A 21,668-nucleotide genomic window follows, 5' to 3' on the forward strand; every position below is an offset into this window, starting at 1 on the left:
CCCCCAACCCACCCTTCCAAGCCAAGCTCTCAAAAATCCTCTTCAGCGAAAATAGTAAAGTCTCCTTGCTGTATGTGCGTTAAAATGATGATCAACAAAGTATCCCTGAGGAACATGTACAGTTAGGGGAACATCAAAAGTCCTGGCTTTCTGGAGTTTATATAAGGGTGTTAGCTGATGTTTTTTCCTTTATTGCTTGTGCAGTAGGTTTGTAACATAGCTATTTATGTATGAGTCAAAACCCCAAATCTACTAACCTCTGATTAAAGGTAACTTTAGGAGCAAAATCATGGTTTTCAAATATTTGGCAATATTTGAAAATCTGGTATCTCTATGCTTTGTAATTGCAAGAAGAATCTTCAGAAACATTTAAATTAATAATATTCATTATATTTAAAACAATAAATTATATTCATTATTGCTGCTACCCTTCAAATTCATTTTCTGTCAACAGTGTATGTGGTAATTACAATTTCCCGTCCTCTACTGTGATCAGTAACAGCTTCATATGCTGCTTTACACAGTGGGAAGCAAGCTATGAAACTCGGCAGAGACTGAATATGTAAGTAGGCTTAAACTAATTTAGGGATAATACGTGATGTGTTATCAACATTTGAAAATCCAGTTCATGAAAAGGACTGTTTAGGTAGGGCTATTTGTTGTTTGTCTCTTAACTCTGAAGCTTTACAAAAATTGCTCCAATCCTACCACCAATGTTTCTGTGGGCATTCTTGGAGAAGCTTTCTTAGTCTCAAGAAATATGAAGAACTGAACGTGAGCTAATCTTTTAAATTACATATATATATATATATATATATATAAACTGAAAATAGAAGTGGTAGAAATGCTCAGTGAACATCTGGGATAGTTCTTAATTATATTGAATAAATAAGTATATATCTTGAACTGTTTTTACAAAATTGAAGAGTATAGGCCATATGACTTTCTGATAATGCTCAAAATTCAGACTGTTTTAAATGTGTTCATCTGAGCTAAAAACCCTAAATTTAAATGGTAACTGTCTTTCAATATACAAGGGCAATTTTCCAATAAAAATTTTTTTAGTAAGAATTTCCAATTTACTTATTCAATATTTCTACTTAGATATACTGTACTGAGTTGTGGGGTTTTCCTGTTTTGTTTATTTTTGGCTGTGTTGGGTCATCGTTGCTATGCGTGGGCTTTCTCTAGTTGCGGTGAGCGGGGGCTACTCTTAGTTGCAGTGCGCAGGTTTCTCATTGCGGTGGCTTCTCTTGTTGGGAGCACGGACTCTAGGTGCGCGGGCTCAGTAGTTGTGGCGCACGGGCTTCGTTGCTCCACGACACGTGCGTGGGATCTTCCTGGACCAGGGCTTGAACCCGTGACCCCTGCATTGGCAGGCGGATTCTTAACCACTTCGCCACCAGGTAAGCTCTGTGGGTTTTTTTTAATGTTTGTTTTTGATTGATTGTTTAATAACTGGAATCAGTTTACCAAAATACAGAAAGTTTCTTTTTAAAAGTGAAGATAAAAATTGATTTTAACTATTTTGGTAGCAACCTTACTAGAACTGGAATTGAAGTACCAATATTAGTGATCTTCACAATTTTGAACCAACCCTACCTAGCTGTATGGTGGTTTATATGTACCATGTCAAAGTGCTTTTGTTTTTGTATTTTAGAAAACAGCTACTGAGAGGTAAGAGGAACGACTGCAAAGACTTTCCAAAATATTTTCAGGAGTTACTGAAATCAGTTGAAAGCTGTATTTAAACATCTGAATATAGTTAGCATTTTTCCTTTATGAAAGAAAGCTATTGTGTCCATAGTAAACATAAGAAATAAGGTGGAATGCTTTACTTATTTAAAGGATAACTTTAAGTAACTTTTAAAAAAAATTTTATTTTGGGCTTTGTTGGGTCTTTGTTGCTGCACGCGGGCTTTCTCTAGTTGCGGAGAGCGGGGACTACTCTTCGTTGCGGTGCGCGGGCTTCTCATTGCGGTGGCTTCTCTTGTTGCGGAGCACGGGCTCTAGGCGCCTCGGCTTCAGTAGTTGCAGTGCACGGGCTCTAGGGCATGCGGGCTTGAGTAGTTGCAGCGTGTGGGCTCAGTAGTTGTGGCTCGCGGGCTCTAGAGCACAGGCTCACTAGTTGTGGCACATGGGCTTAGTTGCTCCGTGGCATGTGGGATCTTCCCAGACCAGGGATTGAACCCCTGTCCCCTACATTGGTAGGTGGATTCTTAACCACTGCGCCACCGGAGAAGTCCCTACGTAACTTTAAAAAAACTTTTTAGATGAGAAAGACATTGGCCATCTTATACAAAGAGTAGTAGTATTAGATTATAAGTGCCTTTTCCAATCTTTAACATTTATCAACAGGCAGGTGGATATATTTTCAGTTCCTAATCAGTTAATAATTTATATTTTCTGAAGTTATGACCTGTTAACATCAAAGTGAGGTTTAAGAGGATGGTTATTCCAACATATCTTAGAAATAAGATGACAAACATTAAATGCTTCATTTTTGTTGCTAAGATAAAATGAGACCGCCCAGAATTTCATGCTCAAACAGCTTTTATCCAGAGAGTATCTCTTTGATCCACTGGTTCTGTAAAGCTGTAGTTCTTCATATCTTACCATTGGAAGTTTTACTTCATGATCACACAAAAAAGTGGGGGTTAAATATGGAAATCGTAACTGCATTTTGAACATCTTGCACTCCCATCCAAAAATCCCTTAATGCTCCTCCTTGAATTTTACAGTCTCCATTGTAATGAGTTTCCTTTTTTTGAAAATCAAGGAAAGGAACATTTCTCGAAGTATAAAAGGCAGTTTAATGGTTCCTGTTACAGGTATTATTATGTCCAGAAGTTGATACATAGGGATAGGTTGTGGGGAGAAGAGGGTATTATGAAATGTAAAATTAAGACTGTAAAAGTAACATTACAAATGCCACAAAAGGTAAAACAAGAACCTTGATGCTTTGAGACTCGGGGGCGGAGGGTGTGGGGGGGCGGAGGAACTGGGGTTCGGAAATGCCAAACCTGTGACAGGAAAGCATACTCCAAATTACAGGAGGCAGCTGTGAGAGGGAGGGACTGAATGGCTCCAAGGGGTAGTGGGTAAGTATGCCTCTATCCTTTTCCTGACACATAATGCCACACAAACATTGGCCCTTGACAGTTAAAGCCTGGTGTACATTCAGGGTCCTCAGCGTTAAGTAGGCCCAATCACTGGGATTCAGGTAGTCAACACCATCTTTTCAGATTCCTGTACCAATGTAAAAAGCAATTTATGCAGTTTGTTGGTGGGTTGGGGGAATCAGGTTTAATCAGGTAGAAGCATTTTAAATACTTTGCCTAGTGCTGCATAACTGCTGAAAATTAGGTGAAAGCAAAGAGATAAATCCTAGTCTGCTCAAATTATTGTCTTCCCAGAGGACTTTCCTGATCCTCACCAGCTGAAAATTTCCCTTTCCCCTCACCTGTCATTAAAAAAGACTTCTATTATTACAGACTTTATATATAAATATGTCCTGTGTGATATATTATTTTTCATGTGTGACACATTATTTTTCATGTGTGACATGTCTCCTTCGCTAGATTGTAAGCCTTTGGAGGTCAGAAAACACCTAAATCATTGGTTCTACCACCGCATTTAGTACAGTGCCTTATACTTATTTGCTAATAAATATTCATTAAAATAATGGAGATATTGTAGTTTGGTGTTTATGAGCCCTTTAGATGAATGCGTTATCAACTATTTTTTACTTTTTGTAGTCTGCAAATGTTCCCCTAGCATATGTGCTAATTGTGGCATTTATAAAAAGTCTACACATTAAGTTGTACTGGCCCCTCCACAGCTAACACTAGTCTGGAGCAGCACCGTCTAGTAGAAGCACAATCCACATATGTAATTCAAAATTTTCTAGTTGCCACATTACAAAAATAAGAAACACAAGAGATTAATTTTTAGCCCATTATTTCCAAAATATCGTTTAACATGTAATCAGCTTTTAAAAGTTTAGATACTTTATATTCTTGCTTTCATGCTAAGCTTTCAAAGTCTGATGGTGTGTTTTACACTAATAACATATGTCAATTCAAACTAGCCACATTTCAAGTGCTCAATAGCCAGATACTGGCTAGCGGCTGCAGTATTGCACAGTGCAGGTCTAACACTTGAGGGCAGGCAATAAAAACCGCTTTGGAAAAAAAAAAAACGCTTTGGACCTCAGTTTCCTGTAAGGTATCTCATAGCTTTGGTTTCATGTCATTGTCATGTTACGTTGTTGAAATCCAAATAAAGCTAATTGACTTGACTTTTTTTGTCATGTTTATAAATCCATAAAATAAAACTTTTTGTATTAGGCATTGTACAAAGACATTTAATAGGCACTTTCCACCCAATTTAATCTTCCTTAAAACTTCTGAGGAAGGTAACTGTTTAGAGTTGAGGATTCCAGGTTTGAGATATATGAAGTTAACCTTGCTCAAAGAATTTGCCAGTAGAAGGTGAAGCTGATTTCAGAACCAGGATTGATTACGGATATCTCATATCCCCACTAGGAAGTTCGTATCTTTTAATAAAAAGTTGGAAAAAAAATTCAAGCTCTGTGTATGAGTGCTGACGTGGATACCAGACCATAAGTTTAAAGAGAAAACATTTGATGGAGTAAAAATTTTATTTCATTAGATGAAGTTGGATCACTAGGAATTTTTTTCTTCTTTTAGGTGGGGATTTTGTAAAATTTTCTTATAGCATAAGTTTATTTTTATTTTTTCCTTTTCTGAGCATAAGAGCAATATGAAAATTTAAATTGGTCTATTGTCTAGTTAGCTTATTCTAATTGCCCCTTCAAAGAAAATCATATGGGAAAGGAGTTTTAGTTGGATGTTGTAAAGATGTCTAATATGAAAGAACAGAAAACATTTTATCATTAAAATGTACTGGCTCTCAGTGAAAAGTTGAACAGGAATTTTAGAATGAGCCTATAAAGAAGCAAAATTTTTTTTTTTTTTTTTTTTTTTGCGGTACGCGGGGCTCTCACTGTTGTGGCCTCTCCCATTGTGGAGCACAGGCTCCGGACGCGCAGGCTCAGCGGCCATGGCTCAAGGGACCAGCCGCTCCGCGGCATGTGGGATCTTCCCTGACCAGGGCACGAACCCGTGTCCCCTGCATCGGCAGGCGAACTCTCAACCACTGCGCCACCAGGGAAGCCCAAGAAGCAAAATTTTTAAACAGAAAAAGAAAGATTGGCAATGTAACTTCCCAACAAGTTTAATAAAGTAACTTACCCAATTATAAAGTACTCAAGTCCACAGTAGGTACTTGATGCATGTAAATTAATTCAACATACACCTTTTATTTATACTTCAGTTTAGCCCTAGAATGTTCATATAAACGAGGGGTTTATACGTAGTTCAAAGACACTAAAAAAAAAGTTGAAAAAGTGAAACAAACGTTTATGTACCTCAAAAAAAAAAAAAAAGCCCTAAGCTTTCCAATGATGTTGTTACAGAGTAATCCTACAATATATTTGCGATGTTAGTTTAAACAATACCTAATGATGAGGATCAGTGAAATTGATACTTTTATACCATTGTGGAACTGGCTAACCATTCTAGGAAGAACTTTGACAGTATGTATCATGTTCTTACTCTTTGATCCAGCAATTGTACTGATGTTGATCCTAAAGAAGTTATTAGAAATGTGTATAATTTGTGATCAAGGGTGGGAATACTCATAATATCAGTGAAATTAAATGGCATTAATAAAGGATGGTACATTCTGAAGGAAAATAATGCATAAAGATGATCCATGTATTCGGAATAATAACATGGGAAAATAGTCATTAAACTGTCCATACACCATGGTTTTTATGTTTTTAGAAAATCATTTCTGAACCTGTCTGTCTCCGCACTTTGGAGGGTAAGATACTAAGAAAGAGAAAAGACATACAGCATGAGAACCGGCTCTGGGGTTAGAATGGCTTCCAACCCCGGGTTCGCTAGCAGTATGATTCTGAGCAAGTTCCTCTCCCCCTCAGTAATGTCAGTAATCTAGCTGTAAAATAGGAAAAACCAGAGTACCTCTATCCGGAGGTGAATGTGTGAAGGTTAAATGAAAGTGCTTAGCGCGCCGCCTAAGTAAATTTTACTTATTATTACGATACTGTCTTCCTGCATCTGTCAAAGCAGCGGAGAATACCGAAATTAAAATTTAGAAATGTGATGCCTTAGTAAAGCGAAAGCCGCCGGACACTCTACAAGAGGTATGCAACCTAACCTTTCAAGCTGCCTCACCCAAACACCTGGGTTCTGGTTAGGCCCGCGGGGCTGTAGTGAACTGAGGTCTGCCTCGCCCGTGAGCACGTAAAAGATGCTTTCTCGCAGGGCTGGCGTCCCGGTGGGTTGGACTCTTCCGTGTTCCAGGGTTGTTTTACTCACCCACGCGCGGCCCGTGCAAAATAAGGACTGAGAGGTGTCCCCCCTCCTCCCATTTGGGCATCATGCAAACCTTGGACCTGTCCCCACGTAGAGCTGAGCTTACGGAGTGGAGGCGTGGAGAGTGCTGGGGGGCGCGTCACAAAGACTACAGTCCCCAGCGGCCCGCGAGCTCAGGGAGTCCCGCAGGCAGGGCCCGACGGCTGCGGGCGGCTGCAGTTTCTCCTGTGCTCGGGCACAACCTTCTGTTTTTCCTCCGCAATACAGGCGGTTACTGGGTGCTGCAGCTTCCCCCCGATTTCCGAAAAGGGCCGGTAGCTGGGGAACGGGGCCCTCCACCGGAGGCCGGCGCGTGGCTCCTACCCGGGGGCTGAGCAGCGGGACCGACAGGCTTTGCGCGGGGTGACGGCGGACACGTCGTACGGCTGACCCCCAGGCGGATGGGGGCGCGGTCGCGCACGCGCGGCGGAGCCCGTGGGCGGGGCTTTGGGCAGCTGCAGCCGGCGGACGGGCAGCTGCAGCCGGCGGACCGTCCGCCGGTCGCCGGCGGTCTGGGTCCGCTGCCCGGCCCGGGGGGGGAGACGCGGGAGGTTGATGAGGGGTCGCCTCGACCTCAGCCTCAGTCTGTAGTGCAGCTTCAGCCACGCCGACGGAGATGGCGCCCTGGGTGCGGACGTTGGGAGAGAAGCTGAAGCAGCGTCTGCGGCTGGACGTAGGACGCGAGATCTGTCGCCAGTACCCGATGTTCTGCTTCCTGCTGCTCTGCCTCAGCGCCGCCTCCCTGCTCCTCAACAGGTAACGCGACGGCGCCGAGCCAGCCGGGCGGGAGGCAGATGGCAGCTCTCCTCCGAAACTGCGGACGCAGGCCGCGTTGCATCGCTGCGCGGAGAACGTCGGGCTGCGCAGCTGCGGGACGTGGGGCCGCCTGCGGGGCCTCAGGGGAGAGCGGCTCGGGGAAGCCGGGCTGGGCGCCGGAGCCCGGAAGTGCGGGCGGGGTTGGGCTCGAGTACCCCCTCTCCCAAGGCCTCGCCTCCTCAGCCACCGGGACCCCATTCGTCCCTTGTTTTCACCCATTTTTTAAAACCTGGGCCTCCATCAACGATGCTTTTCAGAATGAAATCTGTCCGGGCGTTACGGTCAGCTGATAGAGGAGGGTGCAAGGTCCTGTCGCAGTCGCAGGTTTAGACGCACTCCCCTAGCTCTCACCGCGCGCGCGCACGCCCACCCACAATAAAGATCACAGTCGATCATGGCTTTTCCCGCAGTGTTGTTGATTACAGCGCAAGGTCGTAAAGATTTTCTGAACCCAAGTCAGAAAGCAAAATAGTACCATCATCTCTAGAATAGTTTTAAAGGGAAGACTGAAAAGTAAAATTGGTAAATTTAATTGACATTTTGAAAACGGAAGGTTCTGCCCCTGAAATAAACTGGTAGATTTTCTAGAAACGGTAGCGATGATATAGGAAGTAGTGGAGAAATATTCCTTTAGAATTATCTTCAGATTTGCATTCGGTGGAAAGAAATCTGAGACAGTTGTCAGCGACAGCATCTGCATGCTGTTTCCTCTGATGTTTCGGGCGTGCAGCCATCCTTACTCTTTATGTGGAAGTAGTTAATCCCCAAGGATAGAAACGGGGAAGCATTCACAAGAAATTTGGTAGTTTAATTTTGCTCTAAGATTACCGTTTCCTGTGACTGTGTTGAAGTTGGGTTTCTTCCCTGGCCTCTTTGCTTTCTTGTTAGTTAACTCTGGGTTTATATAATATTAGGTTTAAACAGCGATTGATATTACTGGAAAATGTACTTTGATTGTCATGGCAAGATGTTTGATTGTAAGAGTATGGAAGAAGTGGAATCCTTAAGAGAGTGGAAAATATTAAGTAATTACTTGCTTTGTCATCTGGAAGGTATTTCAAGCCAGATTAACAGGTTTAGTCTGAAAAACATGTAAACTTTATACGATTATTAAGTTTTGTCCAGGGATTCTTACTTGTCTTCTTTGGGAGTCGGGTCAGTTTAGGTCTCTAAAGTAGGGCAACTATGTAGGAGCAGGTTTAACTAGATTTCCAACTTAATCATAGCATCCGGTGTTCTGTGTTGTTAAGGAGTCATAGGATAGCATCAGGTCTGTATAACATCTGATCTCTGTACCCTGTATTTGTGTTATGCAAAGAAAGAAGGAAATAACACATAAGTGTTATCTCTGAGTGGTTGGATTTATGAATGAAATTGTTTTCGCATACATGGCACATCTATTCAGAAATTTAAAAATATATATGTATGTGTATATAATGCAGAAAACATTGGGGGCATAACTATGGAACTAGAAAAAAATGAGAAGATATGCTTTGTACATATGTTCAACAAATGATTTCTGTACAGGCATTTCACCAGTTAAGTTTTAGAAATAACTTTAAAAGAAATTTTCAGTTTAAAATCTCCCCTGGTTGGGAATTCCCTGGCAGTCCAGTGGTTAGGACTCTGTGCTTCCACTGCTGGGGGCCTGGGTTCGATCCTTGGTCGGGGAATTAAGATCCACTGCAACATTTAAAATGGATAACCAACAGGGACCTTCTGTATAGCACAGGAACTCTGCTCAATACTATGTAACAACCTAAATGGGGAAAGAATATGAAAAAGAGTGGATACATGTATATGTATAACTGAATCACTTTGCTGTACACCTGAAACTATCACAACATTGTTAATCAACTATACCCCAATATAAAATAAAAAGTTAAAAAAAATACCACAAGCCACCTGGTAGAGCCAAAAAAAAAACCCCTCCAAAAAACCCACAAAACCCCCCCCCACACACACAAAACAACAAAACAACAACAAAAACCACACAAAAAAACCCAACCAAACAAAAACTCCCCTGGTTAGTATGGTTAAACTTAGACTAATACTCTTTTTTTTTTTTTTTTTGGCTGTGTTGGGTCTTCGTTGCTGCACAGGCTTTCTCTAGTTGCGGTGAGCAGGGGCTACTCTCAGTTGCAGTGTGCAGTCTTCTCATTGCGGTGGTTTCTCTTGTTGCGGAGCTCGGGCTCTAGGCACGTGGGCTTCAGTAGTTGCAGCGTGTGGGCTCAGTAGTTGCAGCAGGTGGGCCCTAGAGTGTGCAGGTTTCAGTAGTTGTGGCGCACGGGCTTAGTTGCTCTGCAGCACGTGGGATCTTCCTGGAGCAGGGTTCGAACCCGTGTCCCCTGCATTGGCAGGCGGATTCTTAACCACTGCACCACCAGGGAAGTCCCGGACTAATACTCTTTTTGAAACTAATTTTTTCTCTAGTTGTCTTGAAACTTTAACTCCTAAAGAACTCTCAAGGTGTTATTTAGCATATAAAATTTTCTTTCAATATGCATTAAAATTATGAATCTTATCTGTGGAAAGATAAATGGATATAACCTTTGGACCATTGTAACTGATTTATGGGAAGAGTAGAGTAACATACTTTATATATTTCAAATTATGATATCACCTTTGCAGTATTGTTGGGATAAATTAAGAGCATAGATACAATTATATATAGATTTGTTGGCCAGTCATAGGATTGAATATTTGAGTATTATAATTAGGAACATTTTAAGTTAATCCTAATAATAATGGTAATAGTTATAATAGATAACACTTTGTGAGTACTTTGTTTGGCTCAGGTATTGTGTTAAGAGTTTTCATTTATTATTATTATTATTTGTATAGATTTTTTCCTAGCGTTTAACTGTAATTGAGGTTTTTAAAAAATATATTTATTTATTTTTGGCTGCGCCAGGTCTTAGTTGTGGCAGGTGGGCTCCTTAGTTGCAGCTCGCCAGTTCCTTAGTTGCGGCATGCATGTGGGATCTAGTTCCCTGACCAGGGATTGAACCTGGGCCCCCTGCATTGGGAGCATGCAGTCTTATCCACTTTGCCACGAGGGAGGTCCCCTTCATTTATTATTGAGGCAATTTATTGATGTGGTTGAAAGTTTTGAATCTGAAGCTTGATTGTAAGAATTTTATTCTGACTCCTCCTTTAACTAGTTATATGACTTTGGATAAGTAATCTAATTTTTATCTGTCCCAGTCCCGTAATCTGTAAAATGGGCATAATACTAGTACCTACATTATACGGTTACTTTGATAAGTTAAGTGGGTTAACACATGGAAAGTGCTTAGAATGGTGCTCAGCACATGTGCTCTTATTAAATGTTAGCAGTTATTTTTGTCTTATTTATCCTCACAACACTGTGAAGTAGGTACTGTTACTAGCCTCAGTGACTGTTTTTATGAGATATAACTTACAGAAAAGTGTATAACACATACGTAATTGTATAGTTCTGTGAATTTTAAAATATAGCTCCCCATGTAACCACCACTCAGATCAAGATGTAAAACATTTTTAGCAACTTAGTAGGCTCCCTTGTCAAAAACCTTCTCCTTGTCATGTATCAGTTTTGTTTTTGAACTTCATATTAATGGAATCATACGGTCTTGTATCTGGTTCCTTTTTCTCAACTCTCCTTTTGAGATTTATCCATATTGTTGCATATATCAGTAGTTATTCTTTTTTGTTATTGTGTCGTATTCCATTGAGACTATGCCACACTTTGTCCATTCTTTTGAAAGGCATTCGAATTGTTTACAGTCTTTGGCTATTATGAATAATGCTGCTGTGAATATTCTAATATATATTTCTTTTGATAGACATATGTACTTATTTCTTTTGGGTTTATATACCCATAAATGAAAATGCTTAATCATAGCATATACATTTGTTTAACTTAAGTAGATACTGCCAGACAGTTTTCCAAAGTGGTTATACCAATTTTACTCTTGCCAAAAATGTTTTACAGTTCTGTCTGATATGGTTTATAGGTTTAGTTTAGCCATTTTAGTGAGTGTATAGTGGTAGCTCATTGTAGTTTTAATTTGCAGGTCCTTGATTAGCCCCATTTTACAAATAAGCAAACTGAAGCCTAGAGTTGTTCAATAACTTTCTCAGGCTCATAGATAGTAGCAAAATGAGATTCTAATGTAGATCGTTCTGATTTAGAAGCCCAGACTTTTAAAATTACATTAAAAAGACATTGTTAAGAAAAAATACTTACTATTGATAACTTTCTAAATAACATTGACTCATATAAACTGTAAAGAAGTCAGAAAATAGAAATATAAAGACGACGTTAAAAATCACTCATAAATTTACCATTCAGAGTTGACTACTGTTGTTAACATTCTAGTCACTGTTACCTGCGGTTCGCAATTTTATTTTATAAATTGCGATTTTTTTCTGTATATATAGCCTTCTTCTATATATGGAGCCTGCTTAATGTGTTTTAGTATTATTTTTTTTATTACTTTTCAGATTACCACAACTGGCTTATATACACTTAACTTAGTATTTAAAAAAATTTATTTATTTGTTTATTCTTTTTCCTGCGTTGGGTCTTTGTTGCTGTGCGCAGGCTTTCTCTGGTTTCGGTGAGCTGGGGCTACTCTTCATTGTGGTGCATGGGCTTCTCATTGCAATGGCTTCTCTTGTTGCAGAGCACGGGCTCTAGGCACATGGGCTTCAGTAGTTGTGGTACCTGGGCTCAATAGTTGTGCCTCATGGGCTCTAGAGCGCAGGCTCAGTAGTTGTGGCTCATGGCCTTATGTTGCTCCGTGGCATGTGGGATCTTCCCAGACCAGGGCTCCAACCCATGTCCCCTGCACTGACATGTGGATTCTTAACCACACTGCCACCAGAGAAGTCCCTTAACTTAGTATTAAGACAGGCTTTTCCAAGTACTTTTATGAACTTATTTAATCATCATAACAACCCTATGAGTTAGGTGTTATTGTTATTACCCCATATTATAGAGGCCCAAGCAAGAGTCAGAGAGATTAAGTAATTTGCATTGTGTCATAGCCAGGATTAGAACCCAGACAGTCAGACTCTACAATGTTTTTGTTTCCAAACTAAGTGGGTCTTTCACTGTTATGTTCTGTTTCTTTTGTCTATTTTTCTCTTTCTACAACAGTACCAATTTTTTTTTTTAATGACAGTATTATAGTTTTGTAGCGTGTTTTTATATACAGCTGGGTTGTAGGCCGGAACATGTACATATGGCCTTCACGTGTGGCTTTTTTCCCAACCTGGTGCTGGGTTACAAGGGTGAGTATCCTGAGAAAGAGTTTCTGGTGGAAGCTGTATCTTTTTTATGACCTATCCTTGGAAGTTAGGCAGTTAGGGAGCTTCACTTCTGCCACATTCTTTTCGTTAGGAGTAAGTTATTAAGGCCAGCCTCTATTCAAGGGGAAAGAAATTAGGGTCCTGCTTTTGATGTGAGGAGGGCAAAGAATTTGCACAGTTTTTATTTAATTTGTCAATTAAATATTCTGTCAATAGAATTGATGAGTTAACTGTATTTAATGGTTTCATCCATGAACATAATCTTTCTCCATTCATTCAGATCTGCTCTGATGTCCTTTTAATAGCTTTTTTTTCATTTAAAAACTTTATTATGGAAAACTTAAAACACAAAATAAAAATAGAATAGTACAATGAAACCTGTAAATACCTATCACCCAGCTTCAAAAATGATCAGCTTAAAGTCCAGTATCACCCCCTCCCCCAATTATTTTGAAGGAAATCCCACATGATATATTTTATCAGCAAACATTAAACATTTCAGTATGTATCTCTAATAGATGGGAGCTTTTTTTCTACGTAACCACAATACCATTTCACATTAAAAAAAACTAATTTCTTAGCATCCTTAAATATCTATTCAGTGTTCAGATTTCCCTGAATTTGTTAGAGCTTTACCCTCCAACATTTTATGATGAACAGTTTTAAACATATAGCAATGTTGAAATTTACGGTAAATGACCAATTATGTTTTGCCTCGATTTTACATTAACATTTTACATATTTTTTTATTGGAGCATAGTTGATTCACAGTGTTGTGCTAGTTTCAGGTGTACAGCAAAGTGATTCAGTTATACATATACATATATTCATTCTTTTTTAGATCCTTTTCTCATATAGGTTATCACAGAATATTGAGTAGAGTTCCCTGTGCTATACAGTAGGTCCTTGTTGGTTATCTATCTTATATACAGTACTGTGTGTATGTTCATCCCAAGCTCCTGAGTTATCCCTCCGTCCGTGTTTCCCCTTTGGTCACCATAAGTTTGCTTTCAAACATTTTACTGTATTTTTATATGCTTTATTGTGTGTCTGTCTATCCATTACTGCATCCGTAATGAATCTTACTCATAAACAGCTTTTCATAGTTAATTAAATAAGATACAAATATGATCTTTTAATCTGAATGTTGCCTTCCCTCCCCCGTCCCTTTTTTTAACCTTGTAATTTATTTGTTGAGGAAACTGGCCATTTGTTCTGTAGAGTTTTCCACAGTCTGGCTTTTGCTGATTGCATCCCTGTACTGTTTTGGGGCATGTTCTTTTCCCTCTGTGTTCCCTGTAAACTAGTAGTTAGGTCAAGAGGCCTCATTGTTTTGATTTTTTTTTTTCTCCTTTAGTTCATGATGGTGTAGATTTAAAGATATTGAACTGTTTAAAAAATATGCCTTTCTTATGGTATTATTCTTTATTTTATGATATACTGCTAGTTTTAGTTAACTAATATTTTACTTAGTACTTCATATCTATATTCATAAGTAAAATAGACCTAATGATTTGCTTATATTATCTTTATCAGGTTGGGGAGTTAAAATTATATTAATCCTTTAAAATTAGCAGCTTTTTCTCATTTTTTTCCCCCTGAAAGCAGTCTGTATAAAGTAGAGATTATCTGTTTTATGAAAGTTTGGTAAAACCATTTGGGCCAGGGGTCTTTTTTTTTATAGTCAGGTCTCTGATTATATTTTAATTCCTCTAATGATACTTGGTCTATTCAAGTTCTTCACTTCCTAAGTTTTGGCATTTTTGTCTTTTTCTAAAAATTTATGTCATATAGGTTATCTAATTTATGAGCATACATATAGTTTTTATAGTCTTACTCTTCATTTCAGTTATAGCTATGATTATTTCTTTTTCATTCTGTATTGTATATTTGTATCCTCTTTTTTTTTTTTTAATTCCCTCATCTGTCTTGCTAAAACCTTGTCTTTTTAACTTTTGGTTTTGAAAATTTCCAAGCATATATAGAAAAAAGAGAGTGCAAGGAACCTCTAAGCACCCATCACTCAGCTTCAGTAACCATCAATGTTTTAAAAAAGTCTAACCTTCCTCCCTTAAAAAGTAAATTATTCTACACAAAACCATAACCTTACAAAATTAACAATAATTCTTAATGTCTTCTAATAACCAGTCCATAATCAAATTTTCCTAATTATATAAAAATTTGTAGGGGCTTCCCTGGTGGCGCAGTGGTTAAAAATCCGCCTGCCAGTGCAGGGGACACGGGTTTAAGCCCTGGTCCAGGAAGATTCCACATGCTGCAGAGCAGCTAAGCCCATGCGCCACAACTACTGAGCCGCGTTATAGAGCCCACGAGCCACAACTACTGGAGCCCGCGCACCTAGAGCCCGTGCTCCACAACAAGAGAAGCCACCGCAATGAGAAGCCCGCGCACTGCAATGAAGAGTAGCCCCCGCTTGCCGCAACTTGAGAAAGCCCACGTAGCAACAAAGACCCAACGCAGCCAAAAATAAATAAAAATAAAAAAAATTTATAAAAAAAAATTTGTAGTGCATTTGTTCTAATCAGAATCTAAGCTAGGTCCACTCATTGTATGTAGTTGATGCATTTCTTAAACTTCTGTAAATGTCTTATAATCTAGAACAGGAGTTGGCAAACTTTTTCCGTAAAGTGTCAGAGAATAAATATTTTCGGCTTTGCGGGCTACATCAGGTCTCCGTCCCATATTATTATTTTTAAAACTTATTTATTTATTTTTGGCTGTGTTGGGTCTTCATTGCTGTGCATGGGGCTTCTCTAGTTGCAGCGAGAGTGGGCTACTCTTCATTGTGGTATGTGGCCTTCTCACTGCGGTGGCTTCTCTTGTTGCAGAGCACAGGCTCTAGAGCGCGGGCTTCAGTAGTTGTGGCTCACGGGCTTAGTTGCTCCATGGCATGTGGAATCTTCCCGGACCAGGGCTCGAACCCGTGTCCCCTGCGTTAGTGGGCGGATTCTTAACCACTGCGCCACTAGGGAAGGCCCCCATATTATTTTTTAAAAGAGCCCTTTAAAAATGTGAAAATCTTTCTTAGCTTGAGGGCTATCCATAAGCCATAGTTTGTCAACCCAAATCTAGAACATTCCTCCTCACCCGCTCTTTTTTTCCTCCTTGCTATTGAGTTGTTGAAGAAACTGAGCCATTTGTTCACACCTTGGGTTTTGCTGATAGTTTCCTTGTGGTGTCTTCTGTTTTTACTCTCACCTGCACCTTTATATTTTTTGTAGACGGGGAGTTAGATTTATAGGCTCAATTAGATTTAGATTTGTTTTTATTTATTTATTTATTTGGTGCAAGAGTACTTCACTGATGCTGTGTACATCCTATTACATCACATCAGAGGATAACTCCACGTTAGATGGAGTTGCCTCACTTTGTGTATTCAGGTGGTGACAACTGCCCAACAAACTTTCTCTTTGGTTTCACCGTTTATTTACTCCCTGAATCAGTTACTTCATTATAGGATGCAACATGATGATTTTGTATTCTTCCATTCCTTCTGTAGTTTTTAGTTTAAATGCTTGTGTGGGGCTTCCCTGGTGGTGCAGTGGTTGAGAATCTGCCTGCTAATGCAGGGGACACGGGTTCGAGCCCTGACCTGGGAAGATCCCACATGCTGTGGAGCAACTAGGCCCGTGAGCCACAACTACTGAGCCTGTGCGTCTGGAGCCCGTGCTCCGCAACAAGAGAGGCCGCGATAGTGAAGGCCCGCGCACCGCGATGAAGAGTGGCCCCCGCTTGCCGCAACTGGAGAAAGCCCTTGCACAGAAACGAAGACCCAACACAGCCAAAAATAGATAAATACATAAATAATAATTAAAAAAAAAATTCGTGTGTGTGTGTGTAAAATTGCTTTACTCCATCCTCCATTAGGTGTATTTAGTTACAATGAAGTACATCTCAAATTGGAAAAGTGGGTTAAATACTTACACTTTTCTCTTAATTATCGGTTTTTAGAGTAATTATTGGTGCCCTAAAACTTTCAATAGTATCCAGTTAGAGGTTTGCTTATTTTATTAGTTTTTCCAAAGAACCAGCTTAATTTTCTTTTTTGTCTTATCATTATTGTCCACATTATTGATTTCTGTTCTTCTCTTTAGTGTTTCCTTCCTTTTAATGTGTTTGGATTTGCATTTTCCCCCCCATCCTTCTGAATGCTTAGCTTGATGGTTTTCAGCATTTCTTTGTCTCTGATTAATGCGAGGTTTCTCAGCCTCAACACTGTTGATAATTTGGGTCAGATAATTCTTTGCTGTGTGGGGCTGTCCTGTACGCTGTAAAATATTTAGCAGAGCCCTGGCCTCTAGTCATGTGATGTAAGTACCACAGTCCCCTTCTCCCTCTCCCTGCAGTTGTGACTATCAAAATGTCTCCATATACTGCCATGTGTCCCCTGGGCAGTGCGATCACCCTTCGTTGAGAACAACAGGATTAATGCATTTAATGCTATAGATTTCCTTCTTAAATAATGCCTTAGTTATTGCTTGACCTAGTTATAGCAGTATACATATTGCATGTAGTGTTTATTGTCATTCAGTCTAAGCACAGGTCTACAATTCCTAATCTGTAATTCTGAGATCCAAAAAACTCTGAAGAAGTAACTTTTCCCATAAGTTTGGCATTTAATAACAAAAGCTGACCTCAATAGACTTGAGACTATTTATAGTATTTATTTCTGACTTATTTATTTATTTATTGTTTATATGTTTTGCTGCAGAAATATTAATATCTGATTATGGAGTACTGTATCAGACCTCATTAACATATTACATTATGTTATTTATGAAATACATGCTATAAAACTGTTCAAGAATCCTAAAAATTCTGAATTCTGAGTCATATCTCTCCGGCTCAAAATGATTTTCAGTAAGTGGCTATGGACATGAATTTCATAATTTCCTCTGTGAATACCTGTATAACCTATTGAGTTAGTTTCCAGACTTAATGTTTCTTTAAAACTTGATGTCAATTATGGTATTGGTTGGAGTGAAGCTTTGTATAAAGGAATGAGAAGAAATAAGAGTAGAAAGGTGGGTTGGAGTCAGCTTGAAAGGGACCATAAAGGTTTAAGGGGTTTGTGTTTCATCCTGCAGGCAACATTAAGCCATAGCAAGTTTTTTGAGTGAATAGTAATCATGTTTATGTTTTAAGTGCTGAGTGAGAGCATTTAATAATCGGTATTTAGTGGATGTTTCTCAAGTGTAGAATTGCTCTGGAAGCCTGGAGACCAGGCGGTTTCATGTAGTTGGGTGGTGCAGCCTTTGTCTCACAGCTTTTGCACTTACTTGGTCACTGTCTATAATACGTAAGCATCTTTAATCATCTGTCTTCACCGTCTTATTACTTGGTGCTTTATTCCCCAATTCCGAAATCCCAGATCTTCACAATATCTTCTGTAACCTTTTCTATTCCATGCTGCACTTGGACAGTTGTCCCAGTCAAAGAACTGGGATCAATGTGGAACTCACTTGTGTGCTTCCCTTCTCTTAAAGATTCTGTTGCTGTATATTGCCTGTTATCCAGTGCCTAAAAGCAGTTGCTGCACATGTTTTGTTCAGTTTTATAGTTGTTTATGGCAGGAAGGCAAGTCTGGTACAAATTATTCTGTCAAAGAAATAGAAGTCTCTTACTCCTTTGGAACATATACCATCTGTCTGTTTTCTCACTGATCTCCAGGTCACTTGTACTATAAGCTTCTGGTTTATAAACTTTCTCTCCATTTTAAATTCTGCCATCATTCTAGATGACTCCAGTGTTTGGGCAAGTAGCCCATCAAATATGCTAGTCTATCTCGAGGTGACTCCTGTACAGCCTCCCACTTAGACCACCCTATGGTGGCCCTGGTTATCACCAGAAAGTATTCTACCTGTGAAATCTTAAAAATCAAACCTCCCACTTGCTGACCTACTTCTCTCATTCGTAAAAGCCTGCTTTCCTCAGCCTCCCGATTCCTCTGCCTTCTTCCTATCCATTTTCCCTCTTCTGTTGTCACTTACTTTCCTATGTGGTTTGGAGTCAGTGTAGCTTAGATTCCATTGCCCGTCACTTCAGCCACTCTATTGCCAGTATCTTTGGCTCTCTTTCCTTACATTCCACTCGCCTGACAAACTCCAAATCTTGGATCAGTGATGCTGCTTGTTTTTTTTAGTGTTTATATCCTGGTTACTGAATGTTGCTAGAGAAGATCCCACACCTGTAAATTTAACTCTTCAGCCTCAGTACTGCTCGGCAGTTCCCCAGGATACCCTTCTCTTTACTTCTTCCCAGCAGCTGTTTCAGAACTTCCCCAGTCTTCTAGAACTTCCGTTCATGCCACCCTCACCCTTCACTCTCAGCATCTCCTGTTTCACCTAAAGGCCATCATAAATTCTTGTTTTGAAATCTACAGGTTTGACTCCATTCTCATCAATCTGTTCTTTCTCTCTGGTATTGGGGAGGAGATATCTCTTCCTGTTTTAACTATTTCTTCTGTTTTGGCTCTGAATCCCAACTACTCCTATCTCTCTAGGAGAAAATAATTCTCTCAAGTTATCTTTTGTCTCCTACCTTTTTCTCTCTTTTCTCCTTCTCTCCTATTAACATTTAATTATGATCAGGTTTTTCTAAACACCTTTCCTCATGGTCCCTCTCCAGCTAAACCTTAGCTCTTCTTTCCTTTAAAAAGAGAATTATCCACATGTACCAGTCCCACTTCCCCACCTCTCTTCAACCCACTGCAGTCCTTTACCATTCTACTAGAATTGCTTTTGCCTAGTTCATCAGTGGCTCTCTTGTTGCTAAAACTGACGGACACTTCTCAATCTGTCTCACTTTATTTTACAACTATTTGATCATGTTAACTACTTCATCCCTGTTGAAATGTTTTCTTTCTTTTTTTTATCTTGACAGCCGTTTTGACTTGACCCCCAGTTGTCTTCTCAACTCTTCTAATTACTAGATTCCTTTACGGATTCCTCTTGTTCTGCTTATTTCTTAAATGTATTATGTTCTCTTCTTTTTTCATTCTGCAGCTTTTCCCTGGTCATGTCATTCGTTCCCATGACTTCAGTGATCTTTATGCTGGTAATTTCCAAACCTTTATCCTTGGCGCATATTCTCTGCAGAGATCTAAACTACCCAGTATTTGGCTGGTTATGGAACATTTCTGCTTGACACGTCTTGAGATATCTGAAATTCAACATGTCCAAAGGGAACTGATTTTTAATCTCTCCCTTCTCCTTGCATCTAATCAACTACTTAGTCCCCTTAATTCTTCCTCCTAGATGTCTCAAAACAGTCAGCTTCTTTTTATTTCTAAGTCTCTTCCCTAGTACAGGCCATCTGTAGACTCTCCTAGATTAATTACTTCAGCAGCTTTCTAATTAGCCTGCATGTTTCCAGTTTAGGCCATTCTCCATATTGCTGCCTGAGTGTCTACTGATCATCTGGTGATACTACTCTTTTTCTTAAAACTCTTAAAAATTCTTAAAATCTTCATTGTCTCCTGGGCATTACTTAGGACTCTTGATGGTAGATGAAAGAAACTCAGCTCACACTAGGTTTGGCAAAGAGGGGAATCATGGGAAGATTATGTAAGTGCAGAAAGAACTGGAGTGTAGCTGGGCCTCAGAGACACATAGAACCAGGGTTTGGAATACTGCCAATAGTTTCTTCCCCTCCTGGATTTTCCTGCTTCTCTCTGTGGATTGGCTTCATTCTCTTCTCACTACATAGTGATTTGTGGCCTGAAGAGCTGGCACCAAAGTTTGTACTGTATGGTTTGCACAGCTAACAACCGTGATGCGGTAATTAGAATTTGAACTGTGATGTTTGGGGGGCTGGTGTCTCACAAAGTTTTGGCAACTGAAATGTATGCACGTCAGAGCTGTGCGCTGTGAGGACTGGCCGTATCGAGACACCTTAACATGGCTTACTGTATGACACTGTGTCATGTGGCTTTGGCTTGGCTTTTCTAGATTCATCTCAAGACCACTTCTTCCTTGGAACTGTGCTCAGATCTTAGCCCACGTAGTTCTCTCCAGTTTGAATTCCCCTGCCTCTTCCCCAGTCCCTCCTTCCTCTACCCTGTCCTCTTCTGTTGGTTTTCTCCTACTCACTCTTTAAGGTTTTCCACAGACACAACTTTCTCTGAAAAGAGTTTTTCTGTCTTTTCAAGTTTGGGTTGTGTATTTTGCCCGAGGAGTTCTCATATCATGCATACTTTCTCTGTCATAATATAGAACACATCATCACACTGTATTGTATTTACTTACTTATCTGTTATACCTACCAGATAGTGTTTTCCATGCAAATAGAGACCATGGCAGTGCTGTTCCTTATTGTATCCCTAGAGCCTAGTACTATGTAGCACAAAACGGGCACTCAGTAAAATTGATTTAATGACAAATAATCAGAATTTTGGTGGGGTTTGAATACTACCCTGTCATTAGAAGGTATTCTGGAAAAATGTGGTATTGGCTAAATATGACAACCTAGGTACCAAATTATGAAATATTGAGAAGTTATACTTCTTTATACATTTAATGAAATATACATTTGATAGCATACATTCTATGATTCTTATAGTTAGTAGATACATTACAGAAAATCATGACTGGAGAAGTTGCTTCAGCCTAGTATGGTAGGTGCTTAATTAAAAACTTGTGAAATCAATGAAGGGACAAATTAGTGTTATATGCTGTTTTTTGGTTCTAATAATTACCTTCATTTCTAAGGTATCTTCATGTTTTAATGATCTTCTGGTCATTTGTTGCTGGAGTTGTCACATTCTACTGCTCATTGGGACCTGATTCTCTCTTACCAAATATATTCTTCACGATAAAATACAAACCCAAGGTAAAATATATGTGTTCTTACTTTTAAAAGAATTAGTAGGTATGACCCTGTGCTATTCGATATTGTTCATGAAAGCATGTTAAAGCAGTGATTTTTAAAAAATACCTCTGCTATTATTTAATAATGGAAGACATCAGAACATTTTTAAAGTGAAATTTGCATATATGTTTATTTTTAAAGTATATAGGTCTCCCAGGAGGAGCTAAAGAAAGAAAACAGAAAATTCTCAGAAAATTGGGC

General features: G+C 39.5%; 1 protein-coding gene and 1 long non-coding RNA gene across 6 annotated transcripts in view; one reads left to right on the plus strand and one right to left on the minus strand.

The window, feature by feature from the left end:
• Window positions 1–1,883: 1,883 nt before the first annotated feature.
• On the minus strand, window positions 1,884–6,928 carry LOC132530618 (uncharacterized). The gene is made up of 3 exons (XR_009543837.1): window positions 6,532–6,928; window positions 5,277–5,411; window positions 1,884–2,254 (listed from the first exon to the last, which is right to left on the minus strand). It is a non-coding gene; the product is annotated as an uncharacterized LOC132530618 (long non-coding RNA).
• Window positions 6,929–6,940: 12 nt separating this feature from the next.
• The window catches only part of SNX14 (sorting nexin 14), a 68,601-nt gene continuing 53,873 nt past the window's right edge, over window positions 6,941–21,668 (plus strand). For all 5 annotated transcript variants that reach the window (XM_060167881.1, XM_060167885.1, XM_060167883.1 and 2 more), the window contains exons 1-2: window positions 6,941–7,220; window positions 21,308–21,428. In XM_060167881.1, coding sequence (XP_060023864.1) covers window positions 7,081–7,220; window positions 21,308–21,428 — 261 coding nt within the window. In that variant the 5' untranslated portion in view covers window positions 6,941–7,080. The remainder of the gene's footprint in view (window positions 7,221–21,307; window positions 21,429–21,668) is intronic.

Source organism: Lagenorhynchus albirostris, chromosome 12, assembly GCF_949774975.1.
Source record: "Lagenorhynchus albirostris chromosome 12, mLagAlb1.1, whole genome shotgun sequence".
In the NCBI taxonomy this organism is placed as follows: Eukaryota; Metazoa; Chordata; class Mammalia; order Artiodactyla; family Delphinidae; genus Lagenorhynchus; species Lagenorhynchus albirostris.